Genomic DNA, 17,723 nt, shown 5'->3' on the forward strand with positions numbered 1-17,723 from the left:
GAACATGCCTTGGCCTCTCTGAGGTGCCCAGATTAGACTATACATTATCTAGCATACCCAACAGAGAGATACTAAGAGCAGGTGGACCTCTACCTTCTGGGACAGTGACAAAGGAGGCCCAGTGCCCACTGCTTCAAAAGGCCCAGGAAGCGTCACCCTGAGCCTTGGTGATGTGGGTGGGGTGTCGCTCCATGAGGACTATAGAGGGCCCCCTGACTCCCCAGCATCCCCCAGATGGAGCCCAGCCAGAACCACACCCTCATATCTCCCTTCTTCTCTGTAGCTCGAGCCCTGGAAGACCCACGTCTGGCAGGATGGGACGCTGAGGCCCAGGAGGAGGGAAATCCGCTTCAGAGTCTTGGTGAAGTACGTGCCAGTGGGCAGCTGTCCCTTTTACTGAGGCGGCGGCCTTCCTGACTCCACCATGAAGGGCAGGGCAAATGGAGAACGTTCTTTGTGGTGCTGGCTCCAGGACTCTAGACACCAGTTCTGAGACCCTTTTTGCTTTTGTAGTTCCAGACTCCCCAAAGGGGCTGGGTCAGGACGCCCGGGGGCCACCAGTCAGACAATAAGTGGAGATGCTTTCCCCGACATCCCCAGTCCTGCCCCCGTTCCATTCTCCTCTGGAAGATGACTCAGCACAGCATCTGTCTGTCTGTCTGCCCATCTGTCCCCACAGAGTGGTGCTCTTTGCTTCCGTGTTGATGCGCAAGGTCATGGCTTCTCGGGTCAGAGCCACAGTCCTCTTTGCTACCGAGACAGGAAAGTCTGAAGCGCTAGCCCAGGACCTGGCAGCCTTGTTCAGCTACGCCTTCAACACCAAGGTAGACGCTTGGGCGGAAGACGCCTGGGGTGGTGTGGAGGGCCTCCTGGGAGCTGGGCGCTGATGTCGGTGGTCTCCCACGCAGGTTGTCTGCATGAGCCAGTATAAGGCAAGCAGCTTGGAAGAGGAGCAACTGCTGCTGGTGGTGACAAGCACTTTTGGGAACGGAGACTGCCCCAGCAATGGGCAGGTGGGTGGCTCGGGGCCCTGGGCACCTGGGGGCAGCGGGGCTTGGGAGGACCCAGCATGACCTGAAGAGGGCACTGGAAGTAAGCACCCAGGCCACTCTGGGTCCTTCTCATACCACCTTCCCATGGCACACAATGCTTTCCTGTGAATTGACCGACTTTTACTTACCTATTTTTAGATTTGAGAAGATTGGCTTTATTACATTTACTTATTTTTATTTATTTATTTATTTTGGGTGGGAGTGGGGGGTGTCACAGCTTGCATGTGGAGGTCAGAGGACAACTTGCCGGAGATGGTTCTTACCTTCCACAATGTGGGTCCCCGAGGTTTTCGGGCTTGGTGACACTTTTTTCTGCCGAGCCATCACAGCAGCCATGACCTACCTTCAAAAAAAAAATTTTTTTTTTTAAATCCTTATTTAACTGGGCCTAGTGATGTACCTCCCAGCACTTGGGAGGTAGGGGCAGGAAGATCACAAATTTAGACCCAGCCTGGACTCCGTAGGAAATCTTATCTCAAATTCTCCCTCAACAAGGATTCATAGGTAGGGGCTGGAGAGGTGGCTCAGCAGTTGAGGGTGCTTGCTGTACTTCCAAAGAACCACACTTCATTCCCAGCACCACAGCAGGAGGCTCCTCGGCTCCAGTAACTTCAGCTCCAGGGAATCCATCACTAGCTTCTGGCCTTCCTGGGTACCCTCACTCATGGACTCAGACACTCTCAGACACTCTCAGAATTCATGTTTTTAAAGACTATCATTCTCACACAGGGAAAATGGGCCAGGCATGGGAATTTTGTCTAGCTGGCCACACGCTGGCCTGCCTAGCCCTGTGCTTTGAGCAGAGGCAAGAATGAACGAGATGTTAAGGCTTGGTTAGCACCGATTTGTCTCTCTAGTGCTTGGAAGGATGAAAAGGCCATCAAAAAGAAAGGGCATGAGAAGAGATTACAAAAGGCACAGCTTCCCACAATGTGATGGGTCCCACTCTGCCTAAAACAGTTTCCTGGAAAACTCAAAGTTCTTTCAAACAATAAGTTGTTCCTACCACGTTCCAAGGGAAGCGAGGTTCATATTCTTTTTGAGGAACCTGTGTCCTTCCAGTGGTAAATGGGGACACCAGGGACTTCTGGGCTTCCCACTGAGGGGCAGTCTGGACTTCCCTGGTGTCTTACCCCATGGATCTGGATTCTTTGCCTGTTCAGCGTGGTCAGTGTTTAAACGGACCACCATGGCGAAGAAAAAGTAGTGTGTGGCTCCTGGCCTGAGAACTCTGGTTCCTTGTCTTTGTAGACCCTGAAGAAATCTCTGTTCATGCTGAGAGAGCTCACCCACACCTTCAGGTGAGGCACTCTTCCGCATCCCTGCTTCCTGGGCCCACTGAATTGGGTGTGTGCACAGGATGTCTTCTCAGAGATGTCCAGGGGTAGACAGAGTCCTAGGCTGAGGTTTGGCTCCTGAATGGGTTGTGATCAAGACATAGAAACCAAGTCCCTCGTGCAGGTTTGCAGGCCAAGAGTGCATTGGTCAATGACTGTGGTGTCACCCAGTGGGCGTGGGAGAGGAGAGCTGTCCTTACAGACCACAGGAAACTGCGGCCATGCATCCTGAGTGTCCCTGTGTGTCCTTGACAGGTATGCTGTGTTCGGCTTGGGCTCCAGCATGTACCCTCAGTTTTGCGCCTTCGCTCATGACATCGACCAGAAGCTGTCCCAGCTGGGAGCCTCTCAGCTTGCCCCGACAGGAGAAGGGGACGAGCTCAGCGGGCAGGAGGATGCCTTCCGCAGCTGGGCTGTGCAAACCTTCCGGGTCAGTTTCCAGCCAGATCATACAATGCGATCATATGCCAAACACATCCGAGCCTGGCGTCCTGGGTGGCGTGACCTCTGCCAGGTGTAGGCCGGGGCTACAGGCCTGTCCTCTCAGGTCAAAGCAGCCTGCCCAACCCCCACTCCACCGAGAAGAGTGTCACCCTAGCGTGTTGCTCCAGGTGGCAGAGGCAGCTCCCTGTCCTGAACTTCTGTCTTCAGGGCTTTTCCTGCTGATAGCCTGGGCTACCTTGTAACCACGGTGTCTTGCTTCAGTCTCCCGGCTCTTCAGAGAAGAGCAAGAGACAAACTGCTAAGCTCTTGTGACCTGCTGTTATCTCCTCAAATCTTTACTTTCTGGGTTCCTCCCTGCTGGTGGAGGGAACGTATCACTGACATGAAAGAACAGCAATTGGAAGCCCAGAAGACTTGGTCCCAAGTCTCCATAAACTTTTCTATCAGGAAAGCAAAGCCCCAGGCCTCCCTGGCTATGTGGGAAGAGATTTGTGATGGTGGCTTTACTGTCTATTATAACAGCACTAACCACTGTGTGCCGAGCCTAGGATTCTCTGAGCTCTTCCAGTCCGCAGCAGATGACACGCTTTGGTGTTCTGAGATGTAGCCCTTCAGTGTTTGACCAGTGGTGACGGGTGGTGACGGTGATGATGAATGCCATTCTTCCTAACTTTCCAGGCCGCCTGTGAGACGTTTAATGTTCGAAGCAAACATCACATCCAGATTCCGAAACGCTACACTTCCAACACAGTTTGGGAGCCACAACAATACAGGCTCACCCAGAGCCCAGAGCCATTAGACCTCAACAAAGGTACCAGCCCCTCTGTGCCCTTCTGGTCTTTCTTGCCTGGGTTGTAGCTATCTGAGCCCTGAACCAGTAGTCAAGGAGTCTGCCATGACCTTCTGAAGGAAAGCCATGGGCTGGAACTGCCAGATGTCCGTCTTCCTGGCCGCAGAGCCTGTTGGGACAGGGCTTCAGGCTCTGAGGGAGAGCATGCCAGGAGGAAGCCCTGAGGGCGTAGCAGTGAGAGCAGGGAGCCAGGTTCAGCGGGGAGACAGTGCGGGCAACTCTGCCAGGCCCTGGGCCAGCTTCTTGGCCCATGTGAACTAGCCTGTGACACTTGGCCTGGCACTTGTCCTGTGACAAATGCAGACAAGTTAAAGTTCAAGGAAATGAGCCAAGTAGTGGCATGTGGGAAATACGGGGGTTGGGTTCAGTCTTCCACAGAGTGGCGCGTGCCACGGGGAGGCGTCTGAGGTGATTCAGGGGGCAGTGAAGTGGCTCATCTCTGCCCGCCCTGGGTGACATATTCTCAGTTCCCTGAGTCCAGACATCACAAAGGGACTTGCGTGTGAGGACAGGCCCTGCTTCATCTCTTTTCTCCTACAAATCCCAAATCCCTAAATCACATAGCTGTCCTGAGACTTTCTGTGTTTTAATGTCTAAATCGAATCTCCCAGTACTTCTGAGCCTTGAAGCCACTGTTCAACTAGGATCTTTTTGTTGTTTGGTTTTGGTTACTGTTTTTTGTTTTGTTTTGTTTCCTCTGTGTGTGTATAGAGGCAGGCAGCTGAGACAGGGTTTCATGTAGCCAAGACTGGGTCTCAGACTTGCTATATGGGCAAGAATGGCCTCAAACTCCTGATCTTCCTGACTCTACCTTCAAAGTGTTGGGCTAACAGACCTGTGTCACCACATCCACCCAGGCCCGGGGTCTTTACATGTGATTCCAAAATAATAGTGATCCTGCCTCGGGATACCAAGGGCGAGGGAAGCATGCAGGGACCATCAACTCGGTATGTGGGGCTCCCCCCACCAGAGCACAGGGGCCATCTCAATCTGTCTCCTCAGCCCTCAGCAGTATACATGCCAAGAACGTGTTCACCATGAGGCTGAAATCCCAGCAGAATCTGCAGAGTGGGAAGTCCAGGTAAGGATGGGCAAGGGCTGCTTGGCTGGTGTCCCAAGGTTGCTCTGGAATGGATAAAGGACCAGATCGAGTCAGTCTGTGCTTGGGGAGAGGGGAGAAGTGCCCACTGAAGAATGTCACCGTTGGGACCAGCAACTCTGCTTGTCCTTGGCATCTGTGCCTTCGCCCAGTTTGGGAACTAGGTGTCTGCCTTGTTGGCGCTTCCTCCTCTCTGAACACTTGCTAAGAGTGACCAGGGGAAACATAGACCACTTGAGTCTTCAGACCATTTGTGAGAATATTTGACAAGGACAGAAACTTCCCAGCCAGGCAGATGAGGGTTGTGGGCTATCTGTAGATTTTTTCCGTGTTCTCCTTCCTCTCCTTTGCTCCTGTCCATTGACCTCAGGTCTAATGAGAACAGGGTTTGTTCTGGAGACAAGGGAAGGCTACCTCCTATGCCCACACACCCTGAGTGAGAGTCTTCTTGTGGCAGAAGTGTGGCCAAGCCCTCCATGCTCTAAGGAGGGCTGTGGCCCAAGTCCTTTGAGAAACTACGGAGCTCTGAGGGTCCCCAGCTGAGGGGATGTCTTGTCACAAACTCTGGCTGGTAACCAAGGCTGGAGGAAGCCAGCAGGAAGGCGTCAGGAGAGCACTTACTTGAGGAGCCTGGCAGTTACCCAAGGCCTCCCTTTTCTTCTGTAGCCGTACCACCCTCCTCGTTCAACTCTCCTTCGAGGGCAGCCAAGGCCCCAGCTACCTGCCTGGGGAACACCTTGGGATTTTCCCAAGCAACCAGACTGCCCTGGTGCAGGGCATCTTGGAGCGAGTTGTGGATTGCCCTGCGCCACACCAAACTGTGTGCCTGGAGGTTATGGATGAGAAAGGTGAGACCCGGAGCCCCAGAAAAACCTTTACTCTCCCCTCACTCCCATCCCTGAGGACGGGGCCTAAGTCTGTCCCGGTCTACTCCAGTCCCAGCTCACGGGAGAAGCTCTGCCTCTAATGGTAGTGGTGTCCCTGTGAGTGTGTGCCCCTGGCCTCAGAGAAGCAAGACCTGGCAGTGTCCACCATCCAAGGGAAACAGGAGTCAGCCTGAAACTTAGAGACAAGAGACCCGAGGCATCCCTGGGGCTGGAAAAACGCAGATGTGGTTCAGATGAGAGGCCATTAATGATAAAGTCCTTGTCTCTAGAAGAAAGTGGGGAGAGGGAAGAGGAATAAAAACAATGTTCTTGGGGGAGCAGCCTTACCAGGCCACAGAGAAAGACAATGCAGCCAGTCCTGATGAGACCTGATAAGCTAGGGTCAGATGGAAGGAGAGGACCCCCCCATCAATGGGGGGAGATGAGGGAGGGAGGGTGGCTTTGGGAGGGGACAAGAGAGGGGGCTGCAGCTGGGAAACAAAGTGAATAAACTGAATTAATAAAAAATTAATTAATTAAAAAAACCAATGTGCTAACACGCACTAAACTTAACCTGTGGACTGGGCACTATGCCAACTGTTTCCCAGAGGTGGTTTTTACTCGTTGCCGGTGTCAGCCCAGACTTTTGTCATTGTATCTGCTTCTCAAGGAAATGGCTGGAGGTCACAGAGTTCAAACACTCACCTGGGAAGTGGGGAGCCAGGGTTTGAACCTGGGCCATGCTGTGACTCCCTGCATGCTGTCTCTTGGGACTCCTGAAGCCTGGCCACCTCAAGTTATCCTGATCTGTTCACCCAGAGCCTCTTGCTTTAACACCCCGGGGGGGCTGTAGCCATTTCTAAAAGAACAACAGGCTCTGGGGTGTACCTCAGTCTCCAGTGGTCTTAGTCACCGAGTTTGTGGTTCACCTGAGGGTGTCAGAGACTCAAGCATGGGCCACAGAAGAATGCGGCTAGTCTATCAGGGTCAGTACGGGTGCCCACGTGGGGGTGATTAATCAGCCTGCTCCGGCAGCCCTGTTTCAGCAGCAACTCCTGGTCTTTATTCTTTCTGGAGCCAAGATGTCAGAGACTTCCCCTCCTTGCATGCAGAGGGAGGGTAGGCACTGTTTGAGAGTCAGGACCCAAGCAGGGCCTTTCCCCATTCTGACATCTTTCTTCCTTCTGTTCAGGCAGCTACTGGGTCAGAGACAAGAGGCTGCCCCCCTGCTCGCTCAGCCAAGCCCTCACCTACTTCCTGGACATCACTACCCCGCCCACCCAGCTGCAGCTCCACAAGCTGGCCCGCCTGGCCACGGAAGAGGCCGACAGGCGGAGGCTGGAGGCCTTGTGTCAGGTGAGGGTCTGGCTGGTGGGTGAGGTGGGGGCATTTCTTAGAGGGCAGGAACAAAAGCCCAGAGCCGAGTTCAGCCTCTGAGTCCCCGGCTGTGGTTGTGTGTGTCTGGTGGGGGCGAAGCATCGTCTGCTGCCCGGTCTCTGATACAGTATACAAGTGAGTAAGTTTCTCTGAGAGCCGGTATGAGGAAACCAGTGTTCATTACTTGTCCCATTCCTGTGACAAGATACGTGACAGGAGCAACTTAAGGAAAGGAGGTTTGATTTTGGTTCCTGAGGGTCCAGTCCATCATGATGGGAATCACAACAGCAGGAGTGTGGGTGGCTGGGCACGTCGCTCCGGGGTGAGGAAGAACAGAGAGGTCGATGCTGGTGCTCCCCTCACTTTCTCCTTCTCATTTGGTCCCAGCCCATAGGAACTCAGGGTGGCTCTTCGCCAGTCACACCTCTAGACACACCTCACAGAAGTGTGTTTCCATGGTGACCCTAAGTCTAGTCAGGTTCACAGTGAAGAGCGGTCATCACACAGCCAAAGTGCGCTTCCTTGGGATCTGGCTACAGGGGGCGGCCGTCCATTGTGTATATAATAATGTAATGGCAGATGGGGGGCTAAGCTGAAAATGACGTAATGGCAGGTGGGCAGCTGAGTTAGTAATGAGTCAGTGATACTTGAAGTCATTGGTAACTTCCCAGTTCATGTCTTTGTAAGAGGCACTGGATACAATGTCACTGGACACATTGTTATGATCTCAGCAACCCTGTGGGAAAAGTTGTATCAGACGACTCCACAAGGACTAAAGGTTAAGCTAGCAGGAACATCTGGCCATGATCGGAACCCAGATCCAATTGGTTCCAAATTATAGTATAATAAGGAAGTATATTATAGTATAATAAGCCCGGCTGGGCATGGTGGTGTGATCTCAAGAGGCTGAGGCAGGAGGACAGTGAGACAGAGACCAGCCTTGGCCAACAATGAATTCAAGGCCAATGTGAGTTAGGTAACAAGAGCACGTCTCTATTGCCATCCCCAAAGAAAGTGCACCGAGCCCTGTCTATGAGTTGCTGATTTGGGGGAGGTTTTAGTGTCTTGATTTTTGGCTTTGTTTTGTGGGAACTAGGAGTTTGCCAAAGACCTTCACACATGCCAGGCAAGTGCTCTACCCCTGAGAGAAACCCGTCTCTCCTTTTTATTCCGAGGCAGTCCACGCTTGCCCTCAAATCTGTAACCCCCGCTGGCCTTAATCTTGGAATCCTCCTGCCTCCCGCCTTCCAACCAGCTGGGGCTGCAGTCCTCCCTCACCGCCATTGATCCTCCCCATAAGAGATCTCTAGGAACAACTGAGAAAGGCTGCTAGCTGCCTCAGGTCCTTGCTTCCCAACCAACATAGTGGCCTCAGCACCCTGGACAGCGCCCGGACAATGGCCTGTTGTTGAGTGACTGGATGGATGACGACTGGGTGGGACAGCTCCTTCTCCCACACGTCTCCCAGTCCCTCACGCTGCCCTTGGCTTTCAGCCCTCAGAGTACAACGGCTGGAAGCTGAGCAACAGCCCCACATTTCTGGAGGTGCTGGAAGAGTTCCCGTCACTGCGTGTGCCTGCCACCTTCCTGCTCTCACAGCTCCCCATACTGAAGCCCCGCTACTACTCCATCAGCTCGTCCCAGGACCACACCCCCTCGGAGGTCCACCTCACTGTGGCCGTGGTCACCTACCGCACCCGAGGTGAGGCAGGCAGACGCCGGTGTCACCTGCACCTCTTACTTCTAGGGCAGCTGTCCTAGATTGCCCTCTGCTGCTGTGATAAACGCCATGGAGGTCCAATTCAGGGGGAGAAAGGGTTTGTTTAGCTTACAGGTGACAGTCCGTCATCGAGGGAAGCCAAGGCAGGAACCGTGGAGGAACAAACACTGTTTGTTCCCTCTGGCTCGCTCAGCTACCGAGTTAGCTTATACAACTCAGAACCACTACCCGGAAACAGCACTGCCCACAGTGGGCTGGAATCTCCTCCATCAATTAGCAGTCACGAGAACGCCCCGCACACGTGCCCACAGGCCATTCTTGTGGCAAGTCCTCAACCGAGTGTCTCTTTCCCTGGGCCTGTCCGGGTGATGACACAGATGGACCGCAGCAGCTGTTTAACACCCTGAGACTTGTCTCTTTATCAGCTCCGTGCTACAGTGACAGCCACCGGCCAGAGCTGTCAGCAGTGTGGGAAGCTGCGTAGGGGACATTGTCCTGAAGCAGGCATGAAGCACGCTCCTTAGTTACCTTCCATGACTGTGGGAGATGGCCTCCAGGCCTCCATGTGCCTTTACAAGGGAGGAAGAAAGAGTCTCAGAGAAGTGAACCCACTTTTCCTGAGTCACACTGTTAGCATCCAAGTCCACCATGATTTCAGCCACCTGCTCCTTCTTCTTTTCTGTGACTCTTTGTCTGTGATGGCAAAGGGAGCAATTGCTCACCAGGTTGCTCACAGCCTTCCCTGTTCTGTGTGGACAGTTGGGAGAGAAGGTATCTCCTCATTCAAGAACTAGGCACCCAGGGGGGCTTGGCAGTGTAGGAAAAGCGCCGAGCTGGGCTGCATGAAGGCCAGAGGAGCTATTGGTCACGTCTGCACTGTCCTTTGCAGATGGTCAGGGTCCCCTGCATCATGGTGTCTGCAGCACTTGGATCAGTAGCCTGAAGCCCCAGGATCCTGTGCCCTGTTTCGTGCGAAGGTAAGCACGCCCTCAGGGCCCTTTGGAGCCCCTGGTGCCTGGAGAGGCTGCCATACAAGGGAAGGTTCAAGGACAGAGTGCTCCCTTTGGCCCATGAAGGTTGGGGGAGGGGCAATCCAGGGACTCCTCATTTTACTATCTGGCTACAAGATCCCTGGCAAGGGTAACGGTGATGATTGTGGTGAGATCCAGAGTGCAGCGAGACTGGTCCTTTCACCAAAGAGCTCGAGTGTGGGAGGATGGCCTGCCTGGGCAGGGAGGATAGACCTGTGCACAGGGCTTGGGGGTCAGTGGTTCCCTCCACCCTGACAGTCCCGCCGTGCCAGATGTCCCGCCCCCAGCCCTATCCTGGCTCGGGGTGTCTGAAGACCGAGGTCTCTCTCCTCCTGTCTCCCTGCAGCGTCAGTGGCTTCCAGCTCCCAGAGGACCCCTCCCAGCCTTGCATCCTCATTGGGCCTGGCACGGGCATTGCCCCCTTCCGAAGTTTCTGGCAGCAGCGGCTCCATGACTCCCAACACAAAGGTACAGCTCTCAAGAGGAAGGCGGTGTGCCAGGATCTCGCCATTACACAGGCACAGGCACACCAACTTATAACACTGTAACCTTGTTCATTTTTAATGTATTTAGAGGGGTGTCCTGATGCACCTGTGGAGGTCAGAGGTCAAGTTGCCTCTCTGCTCCCACATCATAGGTCCCAGGAATCAAACTCAGTCTGTCAGGCTTGATGGCAAACACGTCTGCCTGCTGAGCCGTCTCATTAGCCCGTTCTGCCAGGTTTTAAATGCTGGCCTCGTTGTCGGCAACCACCCATTAAATAACCCATAGGGTAAACCGGTGAAGAGGTCCTCAGCGTTCAGAGATGAAAGTAATAGAACGTAGATGAAGACAGTTTCTCTTCATTGGAGAAACAGCCTAGGAGAAAGGACGCCTCTATGCCTGGAACCCTTCGAAGGAGGCTTTTGTGGAAGGAACCTTTAGCAATGTTTGACCTTCAAGACCCTGAAGTCCAGCACAGCATCAGGAGGTTGTTGAGATGTCCTGGACACCTGAGGCCTCACCACCTGCACTTGGTGTGGCATCTGGGTCAGGAGAGATGATGTCCACATGAAAGCCACAGAATTTTTGATATTTCACTAAAATAATATTCTTAGCATGTTACACACACACACACACACACACACACACACACACACACACACACACACGCACCTATATGTATTTAAGACAGGGTCTTGGTATGTAGCCCTGGCTAGGCTGGCTCCCTAAAGGCTCGCCTCAAATTTATAGCAATCAATCCTCCTGCCTCTACTTCCCAAGAACTGGCTATAATAATATTTTAAAAGAAAAAGTAAAATGTAATGGCGCATAAAAGAAAGAGCAATGTGTGGGCATAATCGTAAGTGCTCCTGAGCCACGTTTCTCAAGAGTGCCTCCACGAACTGTAAAAAAAAAAAAAAACGGGAAAATACGGTGGGCACCTGGTGGGCATGGCTCTCCCTCTAGTGGCCACTGTGGTAACTGCACCCTCTGGATCTTAAAAGGACTCAAAGGAGGCCGCATGACCTTGGTGTTCGGGTGCCGGCACCCAGAAGAGGACCACATCTATCGAGAAGAGGTGCAGGAGATGGTCCGCCGGGGAGTGCTGCACCAGGTGCACACAGGCTACTCCCGGCTGCCCGGCAAGCCCAAGGTAAGTGCAGCCACCCAGCAAGGCGGCAGAGCACACATGATGCCCACTGCCTCCCTGAGCCTTTCACGCCCTCCGCGTTGAAGTGGAGCCCGTTGCACAGTCTCCGAGTGATATGAAGAGCAGTGGGATGAGAAGACCCAGCCCAGAGAGGTTTGAGATTTGCACTGTAGCTCAATCTCCACAGTGCATTCAGCTGCCCGGGGATGCAGGGCTGTGCCTGGAGATGTGGTCGGCTCTAGGCTTAGCTCGGCAAGCCTGGAGCGGGGAGCTGATCCCACCAGGGCCTCAGGTGGGCACTCTGCTCCAGCGGCATGAGCAGTCCGTACAGACGCTCAGCTCAGAACCTTGTGAACTTTCCCTGAGGACCCCTTTGGCTCCAATGGCTGGACCACTGGCCATCTTATATGAAAACGTAACAGAATCCTGACTCCAGGACCCTCTTTGTAAATGGGGAGCCTGGGAGCCTATGCCCCAGCCACAGATCAGAGCTGGGCCTGATACATACTCAGAAGCACCTTTTTTCTGGGGTGTAGGCAAGCAGATCCCAGAGCTCTGGGCAGGGTCATTAGCTTGATGGAGGTGTCTCTGAAGTGTGGTGGACCCAGGGAAGATCTGTGGGTTCCGTTGGCCAGGATTGGCCAAGATGTTTGTGCATCCTGAGCTGAGGTCCTGGCTGAGTCCTCAATGCCCCCACCCCCTCCCCGCCAGGGCCACTGTGCCTGAACACAGTGAGCTCAGCAGCTAAGGCTGGTCCCACCTTGTCCTCTGCTCTTAGGTCTACGTCCAAGACATCCTGCAGAAGCAGCTGGCCAACGAGGTACTCAGCGTGCTGCACGCAGAGCAGGGCCACCTGTATGTTTGTGGAGACGTGCGCATGGCCCGGGATGTGGCCGCCACGGTGAAGAAGCTGGTGGCCACCCAGCTGAACTTGAGTGAGGAGCAGGTTGAGGACTATTTCTTCCGGCTCAAGGTATGGAAACAGGGCTGGAAGGGACCCTAGAGAAGGGTGTAGGCTCAGATCACATGCCATGGGAACCAGGACCAGAGCCCCAGATCTGGGGGGGGGTGCCCAAAGACCCTCTGCACCACTACTGAAACCTGGGGCCGACTGGCTGGCTGGGCTCCTGGAGGCCAGGCTCTCCGTTACACGCACCGGCTGCCAGCTAGCTGAGAAATCAGGCCAGCGTGTTCCGCTTCTCAGAGCAGTCTCTGCTCGTCACTCCCCTGCAGATATTACCCGTAGAGCAGAGCAGGGCTGGGGACACTGGGACAGGAGGCCTGTCCCATACTGGCTATGAGAAACTGCTTATTTACTGCAGGCTGCTGGCTGGGCGCCTTCATTCCTCGCAGGAAAGACTCTTGGTAACAGGGCCTGCCCCTTGCCGGGTGGTCATCAAGGATTGTCCTGTGACATTTCCTTCTGCCCCTCTAAGGGCTTTACGAGGGAAGAATGGCTGTTTTATGTCATTTTGCAGGAGGAAGTTGGCTGGTGCCACAGCAATGTATGTGAGAGCCCAGGCTCATGGCCTCTTTTCTCCTTTTTCCTCTCTGTCTCTTTGGTTCCTGAACCTGTCTTTAAGGCTCAAACTTACATACCACATTTATATTAAGCTCCTACTGTGTTAGAGATTAAAAAAAAAAAAGCAGTTAACAAAACAGGTTTTAAAAAAAAAAGGTCAACGTCATGATGGTTACAGTGAACACCTGTACTCCCAGCACTAGGGACGTGGAGGCAGGAGGATCGAGAGTTCAAGGTTATCCCTTGGTTATACAAGTCAGCCAGTCATAGAGACAGCCTGGGCTACATGCGATTCCGTCTCAAAAATACAGAGGCAAAAGCCCTACCTAAATGGAGCTAACACTCTGGCAGAGTGATGAAATAAAATACACAGAATAAGCAAATGCTTTGGGTACGAATTAATCAAAACAGTGGCTCAGAGCTGGGGCGTGCATCATTTCATGAGGATGTTTGGGGAAGGGGTCATGAGGAGGTGACATTTGAGGAGAATACCCCCCCCAAAAAAAAGGTAGAGGAGCCTTGTGCACAGTGGAGACAGAGGTCTGGTCTGTTCTGTGGGGCAGCAGCATGTGCAAAGGTCCTGGGGTGCAGATTATTCCAACAGGTGATAACCAGCACGGACTTCCCAAAATGGCGTTCCGTGCGTGTCAGATGCGTTCGTGGATGCCTGACATCACAAGGGTTGCAAGGAGCGGGTTGGGCAGAGGTGGTACACACCTGTGAATGCTGAGGCTTTGAGGAAACTGAGGCAGGAGAGAGGCAAGGGCAAGTCGGTCTGGGCTACCTGGGGCTTCAGAGATGGCTCAGCGGTTAAAAGCGTGCTGTCCCTGCAGAGGACCTGCCTGTAACTCCAGCTCCGGGGGGTCTGATACCCTCTTCTGACCACTGAGGCCACAGCCCTCATGTACACATACAGCGACACACACACACACACACACACACACGAAAATAAAAATTGTAGCCAGACATGGTGGCACACACACACCTTCAATTCCAGCACTCAGGAGGCAGAGGCGGGAAATAAAATCCTTTTTTTTTTTTTAAGTTAAAAAGAGGAAACAAGAACTGGAGATGTAGCCCGACCTCGATTAGTATAGAAAAGGCCCAGACTTGATCTCTAGCACCAAGGGGAAAAAAAGATTGCAAGGCCAGAACACTCGGGACACGTTTCTGGGTCCACGGAGAGCAGCAGGTGGCTTTACCGTAAGGTCCCTCAAGGAGCCCTCAGCCTGCTGCTGTGGGCTGTGACTTCAAGACCCGGGGAAACAGAGGCACACGCGGCCCGCCCCACTCCTGCTGAGCTCAAAGCTCACCTCCTGCCGTGCCGTGTGGGATGAACACTAGGCGGGTGGTGGGGCTGCCAGCCATCCGTGAAGTGTGGGAGGAGGCCGAGGTGGGCCACACGCAGGGCTGAGGGGAAGCCACACCCGGTGTAGGGGCAGCATTCCGGACAAGCGGGAAGGCACAGGGCCAGCGAGTGCCCTTGTCACCAGGAGGCTGCTGCAGCTCCAGGGTTTTGTCCCAGCAGTGACCTAGAGGTGACTGGGCCAGAAGGGTGACACATTGACCTCTCTTTCTCCTCATAGAGCCAGAAACGTTATCACGAAGACATCTTCGGGGCAGTCTTTTCCTATGGGGTGAAAAAGGGCAGCGCCTTGGAGCAGCCCAAAAGCACGAGGCTCTGACGGCCCAGGAGGAGTTACAGCTTCTGGCACAGAATTCAGTGATGGACTCAGCTCCCCGGCTGGCCAGAGGCCTGTCACGACAGAGAAACACAGTTTTCCCCCAACCCCTCACTCACTTCATCCCTCTCTCACCCCCTGCCCCGTACCAAGTAGTGGACTACCTGAACTTCTCTGTCCTCTCCTCTCCTCTCCTCCTCTCTCCTCTTCTCTCCTTCCCTCCCCTCCCCTCTCCTTCCTTTCCCTCCCTTCTCCTCTTCTCTCCTCCTTCTTTTCTCTCCCTCTCCTTTCCTGGACCATTGGAGCTGTGAGCAGAGAAAAACGAACCTCCTGATTGAAGCACTTTGGGTGACCACCAGGAGGCGCCATGCCACCCCTCTAATATTTAGCTACATTATGTACAGTTATTTATACTTTATATTTAAGAAAACAAATATCTTTGTCTACTCCCAAGGAGCACTTAGGCCTTCCCTGTATATTCCTCGATGAAAAATATTTATATAAAATGCATTTTATTTTAATCACCCTGTGCGTTTGATTGACTTTTGTAGTGAAAGCAATATCTGGGTTGAGGTTGGTGAGCGCCACAGCCTGGACGATGATGCCACATGAGGGATCATGCTAACCAGATCCCCAGGCACAGCAGATGGAGTTTGTGTTTGTCTGAAGCCCTGTGGCCCTGGCAAGGTGGCCCAGATCAGGGCCTGGAGCTGTGTGTCACACACAAGGCTCCTGCAGGGTGTGGTGAGACCCGGGGTTCTTCATGGTGGCGGGGACTTCCTGAAGACCTTCTCACCCTGTCTTAGAAAAATGACATGCCTGGGCACTGAGGATGTAGCTCGGTTGGCAGAGTGTTTGCCCGGCACACACAAAGCTCCGTATAACCTTGGGCATGGTGGCCCACGCTTGTAATCTCAGCAATTAGGAGGTAGAGGCAACAGGATTTGAAATCTAAGATCATAGGCTTCAAATACAGTTACATGGTGGACTTGAGAGCATCTTTTAAAAAAGAGAAAAAGTGTGTGTTGGTTGTGCTCCATGACCCGTTTAAGGAGAGTTTAGCAGCTATGACCTGGGCAGGTCACAGTTCCTTGCTGTGACACCTTGATGGGAAAGGGTACCACCACCTTCTCCTGCTGTGGAGGCCAGGAGCTCCTGTTTGCACCAGCCAGCATAGCTCCTTACCAGACAGCCTCATTGCTGTTCCCTGCCCTGCACCAGGATGGGGGTGAACTGGGGGTCCTGCCAGCTTCCCTGGCCCTCTTCCCCAGCAGATGAAGCAGAAGAGGCAGGAGTGAGGGGCCCACCAGACTCTCATTGCCCATGGAAACCCCCTGCCCCTGGCAGTAATGCACAGCTGGTAAAGTCTTCTAGGATCCACTTGGCAAAGTCTCTCTCTGCTTTGGCAAGGTTCCAAGATCCAGGGTAGGATCTAGGACAGGATGCAGAGTTCCCCGTTCACTTTATCTCTTGGGTTGACGAGCTGGTGGCACAGGCAACTGATCAGCAATGGATTATGAAAGATGATTGAAAGAAAAAGAAATAGGAGAAGGAACCCAAGATTCCTTCTCTAGGTCTGGGGCTGGCTACTCTGCTATTAAGGAGGAAAACTTCCACTGGTCACCTTTTCTCCTGCAGCCAGAACTGCAATAGGCGGCTTCTAGCCAAAACTGCAAGGGGTTGTAAAAGGGGCTTTTGATCTGAGATTAGCTCCTGCCCAGGGCAGGCCACTGAGGAGGCCTCCACAGGCTAAAGTAAATCTTTTCCTGCTTATCCTACACTGATAGTTCCTGAATCACTGTTAACTTGTTTGTAAATCAATAAAAGAAAAATGGGGGAATAAAGTAAGCAAAGACCATTCACGCACACATGCTCAAGAAAAAAGATGAAGAAGTTAAGAACTTTAACTTCAATGAAGTCCCACAAGCTTACATATGACGATGGTGTTGATTTCTGCTAGCGTCTCCTCTGCAGAAACTGCAGCAAGTTTAGGCTGCCAGTTCCATAGCGTCAGCCCACACATACACACAGACAAACAATCAGACATATAGACCTGTACACATGCATGCACACATTCAACGGACAATACAAAAGGAGCTCCTCCTTACATACAAATAGACAATTGACATATGCTCATGTAACATATGTACAAAAAACAGACAGATGGATGTATTTACATGTAAACACATCTATATACATATTTACAACTCATGCATGAAGCGAATTCCAGCCAGCTTTCATTCAATGGGCTTCCACCACTGGGCTTCTGCCAACCCTGTGTGTGAGTGTCTGTGTGTCTGTCTGTTTGTTTGTGTTTTGCCACTGTTTATTGTATTATATAGCCTTTATACCTGAGAGAAAGCTCCCAGAAAAGGAATTACCTCATAGTCAAAAAGACAATTAATCACAAAAACAGATGAAATCTAAAAAGCAACAGGTTACATGTTTTTAAACTAAACATTTCTTATCTATGTATCCATTACATACGTTCAAAGTGAGTTCAGAGTGACAAAGCTTGACAAGGCCTAAAGGTTAACAGGGTCTAAAAGGTAAAAGAATATATGTCTTTTCAGTTAAGACTTACCTGGCTACACATTTTTCAGCTATGTTTGGGGGTGATAATCTTATCTGTCTTTCATTCCAAGAAACAAAGTAAATTTAAAATGGCAGTATATAATACCATAAGGTGCCAAGGTATAAGGAATTACAACAGAACAATTTGTACATAACGACATCAAAGTTTGTAGTCCTGTTATAATTTGGGTTCATGGGAAGTTTAAACCAACTTGTTTATATTTATGGTGTATACCAGGATTTGTGAGTGAAGGCTCTCTGAGGCTACAATTCTGCCTTAAGACTGTCTCCTAGTGAGGTATCTGGAGGTCCACAAAAGGTATTTATTGCAGCCATAAACTTTCTAAAGTTGTTTTAGAGGTTCTAAAACAAGCTAAGCTAGGTGTGACGATGTGTACCTGCCATCAGCTCTGGGAAGGTATGACAGGCAGATTCCTGAAGCTCACTGGCCACAGGCCCAGTCAATCACTGAGCTTCAGGTTCAATGAGAGACCCTGTCTCAAAAGGTAAGGTGGACAGATGTCAAGGAAGATAAC

At 52.3% G+C, this 17,723-nt stretch overlaps 1 protein-coding gene across 1 annotated transcript in view; it reads left to right on the forward strand.

Annotated features, from left to right (window-relative positions):
- Positions 1-15,134, forward strand: part of Nos2 (nitric oxide synthase 2) — a 37,767-nt gene extending 22,633 nt beyond the window's left edge. The window contains exons 13-27 of the mRNA XM_055620488.1: positions 284-366; positions 680-824; positions 909-1,013; positions 2,304-2,353; positions 2,645-2,819; positions 3,512-3,644; positions 4,686-4,764; positions 5,449-5,630; positions 6,841-7,004; positions 8,520-8,727; positions 9,635-9,722; positions 10,123-10,244; positions 11,264-11,412; positions 12,188-12,382; positions 14,518-15,134. Of these exons, the coding sequence (XP_055476463.1) occupies positions 284-366; positions 680-824; positions 909-1,013; positions 2,304-2,353; positions 2,645-2,819; positions 3,512-3,644; positions 4,686-4,764; positions 5,449-5,630; positions 6,841-7,004; positions 8,520-8,727; positions 9,635-9,722; positions 10,123-10,244; positions 11,264-11,412; positions 12,188-12,382; positions 14,518-14,616 (1,977 nt within the window). The 3' untranslated portion in view covers positions 14,617-15,134. The remainder of the gene's footprint in view (positions 1-283; positions 367-679; positions 825-908; positions 1,014-2,303; positions 2,354-2,644; positions 2,820-3,511; positions 3,645-4,685; positions 4,765-5,448; positions 5,631-6,840; positions 7,005-8,519; positions 8,728-9,634; positions 9,723-10,122; positions 10,245-11,263; positions 11,413-12,187; positions 12,383-14,517) is intronic.
- The last annotated feature ends 2,589 nt before the right edge of the window (positions 15,135-17,723 follow it).

Source organism: Psammomys obesus, unplaced genomic scaffold (assembly GCF_907164565.1).
Source record: "Psammomys obesus unplaced genomic scaffold, mPsaObe1.curated_primary_1811, whole genome shotgun sequence".
Classification (NCBI taxonomy): domain Eukaryota; kingdom Metazoa; phylum Chordata; class Mammalia; order Rodentia; family Muridae; genus Psammomys; species Psammomys obesus.